At 33.7% G+C, this 10,689-nt stretch overlaps 1 protein-coding gene across 1 annotated transcript; it reads left to right on the top strand.

Moving 5' to 3' along the window:
- Window positions 1-8,929: 8,929 nt before the first annotated feature.
- Window positions 8,930-10,408, top strand: LOC147519968 (F-box protein At3g07870-like). The gene has a single exon (XM_086591487.1). The coding sequence runs from the start codon at window positions 9,188-9,190 to the stop codon at window positions 10,388-10,390; it is 1,203 nt and encodes a 400-aa protein (XP_086447613.1). The 5' UTR covers window positions 8,930-9,187; the 3' UTR covers window positions 10,391-10,408.
- The last annotated feature ends 281 nt before the right edge of the window (window positions 10,409-10,689 follow it).

The raw sequence follows: 10,689 nt of genomic DNA, 5'->3' as shown, positions 1-10,689 counted from the left end.
CTGTTGCCGCCTGTTCTGTATCTCCGATCAGAGTCCCATCATCTAGGTACCAAGCCTGTAGCAATAACTGACAACTTGACTAGATTTGTATAATCAGGGGATGCAACACCAATGCAAAGAGAAGAGGACCCAAAGGGTCGCCTTGCTGTACCCCAGTAGCAGACCATATGTAGCCATCACCCAAATATAACTTCACAGGTTGACAATACAAGTACTCGACCCAAGGGGCAATAGCTGGTCAACGGATACGAACCTCTCTCAATATGGTAATCTGATCAACCATGTTAAAAGCATTCTGAAAATCTACAACCAGCATTAAAAGAGAGGTACTATCACTATTATCATACACTATACGATTGACAGCATGCATAATCGCTTCTACTCCACTAGAAACACCAACCCCATACTAAAAATCTTGTAAGTTACCTACCACATCTTGGGAAACTCCTTTCATTGCAATCTTGGAGACCATACGATGCCAAACCATGCCCATAGCTATTGGACGAATACTATTATCCGGCTTAAGAAGTGGAGTAAGCACAACACTCGCAATGAATTCCACTAACGGCTATGGACATCGTCCCTGTAACCAAAGATTTACCACAGGGCCACAGGGGTCAATGCATTTAGCAAATCAGACACTATAGCTGCTACTGCACCACTCATGGCATCCAACAAATGTTGAGCTCGAAGACCATCAGGACCACAAGAAGTATCTTTCGGAAACGACCTAATACATAACAATAGGGTGTCTCTCTCTACCACTAAATGGGGCCCAACAAAAGGAATAGTTGGTCTTACAGGTGGTTGTCGCATCGGGTGCTTCTCCTCTAATGCACATATGGTCTCCGCCATATTGGAGGCAACTCCTTGTGATGACAACATTTTTACCGCTGCAGCAAAATGTCCATCAGCAACTTCCTGCAAGCATCGACGCACATTTTGATTGGGGATAGATCTCTGGGGTGGCTGGATTGAAAGAGATCGACTCTAGTACAGACTCTAAGAGATGAAACATCCCACCGGGCTCATTCCATGTCATCAAAGCATGGAGAATCTGTTTCTGCTGAAGGTTTTTTCTAGTACCAGAACGACGTTCCTGACGATTCTGTGGTTGAAAAACTTGCAGAGTACAACGCGGCATAAGAAGAAGACGAACCCAAGGCATAACTGAACCAGGATCAACTGTAATATCCGAGAAAGCAGATTTCAGTGCACCAAAAAAAGCCAAACGACAAGCCCGTGATATACTTTTCACAGTACGAAAAGGTATACGGAATGCACTATCAAATAACATCTCACCAAGATGTGAAACAACACCAAGCAGATTATGGGTACCACCGTCACCCATGTGTGTCGTGAGTTTAATATCCGTAGTGTTGGGCTTAGGGGGCGGCTGTGGTACCACAATGACACATGCGGGTTCTCCACTCTCCATCAAAGCAGGCGGTTCTATGGTATCATCTGGCTGACAACACGGTATACCAAGTGCGTAGATGCAAAAACAAATGACACAAATCCATTTGTCTAATGATTTTAAGGAGTTCTCTAGTGACAAATACAGTTCACGATCATCCATAATTTCATCTCGTACTTTTTCGATATTCAAATGGCAATCCAAGTGTTATTTATCGAAATATGTGAAAATATAGGGAACAGTTAACTCATTACCGTTCACTCCATTGGTGCATCCATGACGATCCCGAAGACGACAATGAACACGCATTTTTTTTTTCAATATATTAAATTCAATTAAGAGCTTCCTACTTAAACTAGGGAGACTAGTTAAGCCCACCCCCTCTCACAGGAGTTAGAGCATTCCTAATGCAAGCAACAACTTGTTACTTCCACATATGACTATTTCCTCTTATAGTTACCTTCTCGGTAATAAGTTATTAGGGGTTGTCCAATGTAAATGTGATTTTAAAATTTGGACATAATATTTTATTCTGTCTGAATGTAAAAAATACAAAAAATACAAAAAAAAAAAAAAAAAAAGCCAGACGGAATGAAACACTGTTTGAAAGGAAAAAAAAAAAAAAAAAAAAAAATCGCGAAACGGAATAAAACGTTATGTCCGGAAAAAAAAAAAACGTGAGACTGAATAAAAAGTTACGTACATAGATCACAAGTTCGCGTAAAACAAAAAACATTTTTATTTAAAAACTTGACAATGAGCTTTGACTCTACTAGTCTTTTTAAAATTTTAATACAAAGTCATGGGCGTAAACAATAATTTACAGAGAGGTCAGAGACCCAGTCAAAGGAAACAATGACGTAATTCTGCTCCTACTTTGGCAACCAGTTTGTGCATTGCCTTGAAAACTTAAAAGCTAAAGAATCAAAAGTAGAACCCATAAAGCTTGAAAGTTGAAACCGAAAATGTGTTAAGCTTAAATAGAATTAACAGTTTTCTGGTTTTACCCCATTAAAACTTAGGCCAATTAGCTTTACCCCTCCCCCCTTTCTCCAGTTCTTTCATCTAGAAGTTTACTCCCCCTCCTCCCTCCCCCCTAACTCCCAAGATCACACTACATTCAAATCAACTGTTATTTTTTTAGTCAATGCATATAAAAAAATTTATTGCCTTTTGCCCTTTCAATAGTTTTCTAGTTTTACCTCTCCAGAACTTAGGCCAATTAGTTTTATCTCTCAGTTCTTTTACCCCATTAAAACTTAGGCCAATTAGTTTTACCCCTCCCCCCTTTCTCCAGTTCTTTCATCTAGAAGTTTACTCCCCCTCCTCCCTCCCCCCTAACTCCCAAGATCACACTACATTCAAATCAACTGTTATTTTTTTAGTCAATGCATATAAAAAAATTTCATTGCCTTTTGCCCTTTCAATAGTTTTCTAGTTTTACCTCTCCAGAACTTAGGCCAATTAGTTTTATCTCTCAGTTCTTTTATCTGGAGGTTTACCCCCCCCTCCAAAAACATAGGCCAATTAGCTTTACCCCCCCTCCCCCCAGTTCTTTCTTCTAGAGGTTTATCCCCCCCTCCCCTCCAAGACCACAACACATCCAAGTCAATTGAGTTTGACCATAATGTTTTTGGTCAAGACAAATGAAAAGACTCTAATGTCCTTTTCTAGGTATAATTACATAAATACCCTATGACTTTGGCGAAGACAAAATTGGAATTCAAATCATCTAGGACACATGTCATGATCTTGTGAACTCTATTTGACAGTCATACACCATCACTACCATCACTGTAGCATTATCTTCTCCAAGCTATACACCATTACCACATAAAAATACTTCATTACTCTTTCACGGTTGGTTTTCTCCTAGCATACATGTAGCTTTTAACAATCGTGAGGTTAATTATGTAATTTTATAATGTTAAGGGTGTGGATGTCATTTGATAAGAATTGGTGGTAGCCATCGGATAGAGTTCACAATATCATGACATGTGTCCTAGATGATTTGAATTCCAATTTTGTATTTGTCAAAGTCACAGGATATTTATGTAATTATACCTAGAAAAGGGCATTAGAGTATTTTTATTTGTCTTGACCAAAAACATTACGGTCAAACTCAATTAACTTGGATGTGTTGTGATCTTGGAGGGGTAACCCTCTAGATAAAAAAACTAGGGGGGTAAAGCTAATTAGCCTAAATTCTGGAGATAGAGAAACCTCCAGACTGGGGGTAAAGCTAGAAAACTATTAAAAGGGAAAACAAAAAGATAACAGTTTATTTTGGATGTGGTGTGATCTTGGGAGGTGGAATCTACTATCTATATACTAAAGCAGAGACCTCTAATTGAGGATTTTCTCTTTCCTATGTGGTACTCTAATATGAGAGAGTTAGTTTTTTTTCTTTCCTATGTGGCACTATAATATGAAAGATAATATTTTCTAATAGCCTACAATCTCACATACATAGAACCTCTTAGGAGAGTTTGAGTGTATTTCTAATTATTATATTTGGAGAGTTTGAGTGTATTTCCAATTCTTACATATTTGATCAAATAAAAAAAATTGCTAAAAAATAGGTGATTTGTAAAAGGTAATTTCCTATTATGAATCAAACACTTTTAGTGTTCCAATTCTTATATATTTGATCAAATAAAAAAAAAAATAGGTAATTTGTAAAATTCCTTATTACAAATCATACAATTTTAGTGTCTATGATAAAACACCGACTTATTTCAAATATATTCTTAACACGGCCTCAAAACATAGTTAAAAACAATTATACAAAAAATAACATCACAAAATATATAATAGAAAATGGAAAAAAAAATAACGGCAAAGCAATAATGACAGATATTTTTAACAATTGCTACAAAATAGGTGATTTGTAAAAAGTAATTTTCTATTACGAATCAAACACTTTTAGTGTTCCAATTCTTATATATTTGATCAAAAAAAAAAATTGCTAAAAATATGTAATTTGTATAAACTAATTCCTTACTACAAATCATATAATTTTAGTGTCTATGATAAAACATCGACTTATTTGAATATATCCTTAACATGGCCTCAAAACATAGTTAAAAACAATTATACAAAAAATAACATCACAAAATATATAATAGAAAATTATATAAAAAAAAAAAAAAAAAGCAAATAATAATGACAAATATTTTAAAATATATATAATACTGAATGAAACTAACGTAAAAAAACAATTAATGGGGAACCGAAAACTGGATGCAAATGTATCGAACTAACCTCAAATAGTATTTAACGGAAAATCGGAACTGGATGCAAATGCAAACATTAAACTAATCTTAAAAAAGTAATTAATAGAAAATTGGAATATATATGGATACAACTGTATTAAACTAACCTCAAAGAATAATTAACGGAAAATCAAAACTTGGATGCAAATACATCAAACTAACATAAAAAATAATTGTCGAAAAATCGAAACTGGATGCAAATGCATTGAGCTAACCCTCAAAGATTAAATTAATAGAAAATCAAACTGGATGCAATTGCATTGAATTAACATCAAAGAAAAAATTAATTATTAATTGGAAACATGATGCAAATCGTGGAACTAATATTAAAAAATAATTAATGGGAAATCGGAAACCGGATGGAACCGTGACCGAACTAATCTCTCAAAAAAATAAACTGGATGCAAATGCATTGAACTAACCTCAAGAAATAATTAATGGTAAATAGGAAACTGGATGCAAATTCATTGAACTAATCTCAAACAATAATTAATGAGAAATCGGAAACTAGATGCAAATGTAACTTTATCAAATAATAAACGAAATGTAAAACTGGATGCAAATGCATTAAACTAATCTGAGAATAATTAATGGGAAATCAGAACCTGGATGCAAATGTATTGAAAAACCTCAAAAATAATTAATAGGGAATTGAAAATTAGATGCAAATGTATTGAACTAATCAAAAAGAATAATTAACAAGAAATGAACTGGATGAAACTGCATTGAACCGAAAAAATAAATAACGGGAATTGGAAAAAATTGAACTAACCTCAAAATATAAATAACTGAAAATCGAAACCGGATGCAAATACATTAAACTAACCTCAAAACATAGTTGGGTTATATATTGTGGGAATGTCTCGGTAAAAGTATAATTTTGCATTTAAAATGATGTTTATCTTATCTCTTCCCGTATGATTGGGAACTCTTTGCTATTCAAGTAGCTACAATATATATGAACTTCACCTTATTAGGCAATCTCACAAAACTTCAATCAAACTTCTATTATTAAACAACAAAATGAAGTTGAAGGGTTTTATTAAAGGTACATGAGTTTTTTTTTTAATGGAGAATAAGGTTTTCACGTTATAAGAAATTTGGTTGAGTGATCAATATAATATTAATATATAAAAGTTTTGTATATTTACAAATATTTTTCAAAATAATTAATATAACAACACCCGTTAAGTAGATAATCTTTGAAGATTCTACATAGTAAGCCATGCATAATTTAAAGAATAATTAATGGGAAAGAGAACTCAGTAATCTTCAATGAGTCACATAGTAAATCAAACATAATTGACTTTTTATGTCATGTTTGCAAGGACACTCTGAATGGATTTGTAGAAGTTGGTATTATACACCACATTGAAATTGGAAATTGGATTCAAATGCATAACCGAAGCTCAAAGAGTAATTAACGGAAATTGAAAACTTTATGCAAATGCAATAAACTAAACTAAAAAGTAATTAACTAGAAATTGAAAACTGGGTGCAATTGCATTAAACTAACGTCGGATAATAACTAAAGGGAAATTAGAAGTTGTATACAAATCCTTGAAAAATATTTAATGGGAAATCGGAAACGGTATGCAAATACATCAAACAAACCTCAGATAATAATTAATCCCTCGAGAAATCGGAAACTGAATGCAAATACATTGAACTAAACTCAAAAAATAATTAACATAAAATAAAAAACCGAATGCAACTGCATTAAACTAACCTCATAGAATAATTGGTGGGAAATCGGAAACTAAATGCAAAAGTATTGAAATAATCTCAAAAAATAATTAACGGGAAATCAGAAACTAGATATAATTGCATCGGACTAACTTCAAAGCATAAATAATCAGAGACTAGATGCATATGTATTGAACTAACCTTTAAAGAGTTATTAACGGAAATCGAAAACTAGATCCAAATGCAATGAACTAATCTCAAAGACTAATTAACTAAACATTGAAAATGGATGAAACTACATCTGAACTAACCTAAATGAATAATTATCGGGAAATTATAAATGTGATGTAACTGCATTGAACTAACCTCAAAAATAATTAACGGAAATCGAAAAACTTGATACAAATGTATTGAACTAACCTCAAAGAACAATTAACATAAATTCCTCCGTGCATTGAACTAACCTCAAAGAATAATTAACAAAAAAACCAAAACTAGATGCAATTGCATTAAACTAAAATAAGATATTAACTAATGGGAAATCAGAAATTGGATGCAAATGCATTGAAATATCCTCAAAAAAATAGTTTCTGAAAATCGAAGTCGAATGTAACTGCATGACCGACCTAAAAAAAACATAAATGTCGGTTTTAGCCTTCTCACATGAGTAATTACGAAAGTAATTAGAAACCCAAAATGAAAGTGAGTTTAAAAAAACAGACTCTTACATGTATGCAAACTATATAGAAATTGTAAACTATCGAACTAACCTAGAAAAACAATTCTTGTGAAATCAGAAATTGGATCACGGATGTATTGAACTAACATCAAAAGTAATTAACGAGAGATTAGAACACGGATGCAAATTCAATAAACTAATCTCAAATACTAATTAATCTAAAACATAAAAACTGGATTTAAATCTTGAATTAACCTTAATGAATAAGTAGCATTGATATCATAAAATGGATGCAATTTGCAATGAACTAACCTTAAATAATAATTGATGGGAAATCGAAACTTGATGCAACTGCATTGAACTAACCTCAAAAGAATAATTAATGAGAATTTGGAAACTGGATGCAACGCACTACATTAAACTAACCTCAAAAGAATAATTAATGAAAAATCATAAACTTGATGCAAATGCATTCAACTAATAACCCTAAAATATATTTGTATTATATGTAGGGGGAATAAATGTCTCGACAAATATAGTTTTGCATTTTAAGTAATGTTCATCATACTTCTTTTATTGTGATTGGGAATGCCTTGCTATTCAAGTAGCTTAAATATTATCTTCACCAAATTGGACATTCTAAAAAAACTTCAATCAAACTTCTATTGTTAAAACTAACAATGAAAAGAAGTCGATGAGTTTTATCAAAGTTTGATGCTTCCTTTTTATAGAGAATGGTGCAAGAAATTTAATTGAGTAATTAATATAATTTTCATATCTCATAGCTATGCATAGTTGCTAATATTTTTTAGAATAATTTAATATAACGGCACCCGTTCGTAGGACACGTTCATGTGATAAATCTTTTTCAAGTGAGAGTGGTGTATTCTTTGAGGATATGGAAACAATCAATCTATTTTAGTGATTTGTACACATTAATACGTAATTTCGGTGATGATTTACCGTTAAATCACCATAAATCTAATAAAACTATTATACAAGCTAGATCGAGAGTTTAAGATAATTCTATTTGAAAATTACGGATTAATATCCTAAACCACAAAGTGAAGAGGCTATCTCAATTTGATCCCTTAGTTTCCAAGTACTTATACACCATAATCATTTGCTTTCGGCTATCTCAATTTGATCCCTTAGTTTCCAAGTATTTATGCACCATAATCGGCTGCTCATTAACATATTTGGTTTATTTTCAATAAAAATATATTTTGGAAAATTTCTTTGCTAAATCACCATAAATCTAAAAAAACACTATTATACAAGCTAGATCGAGTTTAAAGATAATTTTATTTGAAAATTATGGATTAATATCCTAAACCATAAAAGTGAAGATGCTATCTCAATTTGATCTCTTAATTTCTAAGTACTTATGCACCATGTCGGTTGCTTTCATTAACATATTTCGATTTATTTTCAATAAAAATATATTGGAAAATTTGTGTGAGACATTTTATAAAGCCTTTTCAGCACACAAAATATTTAATAGATCCCGGGCGTATGCCCGGGTCCAAAATCTAGTAAACCTCTAAATAAAAGAACTGGGAGGAGGGTGGGGGCTAAAGCATACAGAGGAAATAAACGGGGATGTTGCACAAAACATGCTGATGTTATAAGCCCATAGCCTGATTGTGCTCCGACTCTTTAGGACCTGAAATTCAGGGTTTGAATCCCTGCATCCCCAATTTATTTTTATTTTTTTTGCCCGGTTGACACCTGATTTGTTGCCAAAAAGGAAAAGCTGACATATACCGAAATTTTGACAAAACATAGTCCACGAGATATATAAACAAATCTCTGAAACATCGGAAAATATCGTAACAGAGTTTTATCCTATAAATATCGTAGCAGTTTCAGACCTAGAGGCTAGAGAGCAGCAGCTTTTGCTATACGTAAGTTTCTATTCTTTCTGTTTCTCCAATTTCTTTGTCGAATACATATTTTTAAAAAAAATAAGTTTAATTCCATTACTATTAGAAATCCTTTTATGTTGAATCCATCGACAAAGTATACAGAAGTTTCTCTCAAGGGATTTATTTTTGTCTGACCAGATTAGATTTACATTAAGGGTTTGAGTTGTTTACAATAGAGAGAGTTGGTTCAACGTGTTCTTGCATGGATCAGATGGCATGTTTATGGAATGTCCCAGAAGATATTTCCTTGAACATATTCTCTAGGCTACACATCAGATATCTGATTCGGTGCAAATCTGTATGCAAATCATGGTACACTTTAATCTCTAATCCTTACCTAGTTCCTATGCATCTTTCTCGGGCACCCCAACTTAGAGATCCTGATATTTTAGTCTTCGTTAATCATATTAAGAGACTCGAGACTGACGAAATTGCCTATCATATCGATAACACGAAATCTTTTACAATAGAGAATGTTGGGTGTAATGATGAGTCAAAGAAGCCTCTTCCAGTACTGCCCCCACATCTGCGTTCATTTGGTGTTTGTGGCTCTTGTAATGGGTTGCTCTGTTTAGGGGATTCCGGTTTGCATCGTCCTGTAACGGATCCGATGAAGATTGGTGAACTCTATGTTTGGAATCCATTTACTGGAGAAATCTTACAGCTACCAACTTGTAATACGATTGGAATCCATGCTTTTTCTTTTGGTCAGAATCCTATTCTTAATGAGTACATGGTTTTGGCAATGACAAAGGTATACCCGGACGATTTTGGAGATTTCTATGATGCTAGCGAAGATTACGAGTGTGAACTAAAAATTGAGATGTGCACACTCGGATCGGCTTCGTGGACAATAATAAGAAATGTCCCATTTATCCCAGTAACTTCACACTCGTCGGGTTACTTTCTCTTAGATGGAGCACTTCACTGGCTGGCGCGAAAAGAAATCAATCAATATAGTGTTGGGATCAGTTCTTTGGATTTGGGGAATCAGACGTTTCAGTTTACTCCATTACCTCCAGAGATCGCACATGATGATCGTTGTTATCACTTTGGTACCTTGGGAGGTTGTCTTTATACGGTCGACTTTGACAGGCATTCCCCTTCCCACATTGACATATGGATATTAAAGCAATTTGGAGTGATGGAGTCTTGGAGTAAAGTATATGTGATATCGTTAGACGAGGAAAACTTTTATGCGTTTAGACCGGTGTGTGTTTTCAAGTGTGGAGAGGTTTTGATTGTGTTTAACAACAATAGCTGGGCTTTGTATGATCCCAAAAGCGGGCGGAGAAGAGAAATACGGTTTCTAGGAACTGGGGATAGAGGTAGCAGTCGTCAGGTCTTTGCTTACACTGGAACCCTTGTTTCACCTACTGCTATGCCATGTAATGAATTATTATGAAGGAATTTGATTAGTTTTTGCTTTGTTTCCTCTTTCATGACTAATATGAGCGGATACCTTAAAAATGTTTAAATGATTGTTTAAAAATAAATATAGTTTTACACATTTTTAAAAGTCTATCAATTCCAACTACCGACTACTTTGAAAAATAGGTCTCCACAAATTTTGCAATTCTAAGTTTCTAACTACCCACTAAACCAATGGGAAGCCAACACAATTTGGTTTTGCACATTATGCAAAAAGATTCGGTTAAACCGTGGTGGCTTCTATGTGGAGCCTACGTCGCTGTACACGACCCA

Source organism: Coptis chinensis, chromosome 2, assembly GCF_015680905.1.
Source record: "Coptis chinensis isolate HL-2020 chromosome 2, ASM1568090v1, whole genome shotgun sequence".
In the NCBI taxonomy this organism is placed as follows: domain Eukaryota; kingdom Viridiplantae; phylum Streptophyta; class Magnoliopsida; order Ranunculales; family Ranunculaceae; genus Coptis; species Coptis chinensis.
The sequence above is the reverse complement of the archived record's forward strand: the minus strand, read 5'-3'. Positions and strand labels throughout refer to the sequence as shown.

Bases quoted from the DNA above. Each gene is read 5' to 3' on its own strand.
- LOC147519968 (XM_086591487.1), top strand. From the start codon at position 9,188: ATGGATCAGATGGCATGTTTATGGAATGTCCCAGAAGATATTTCCTTG.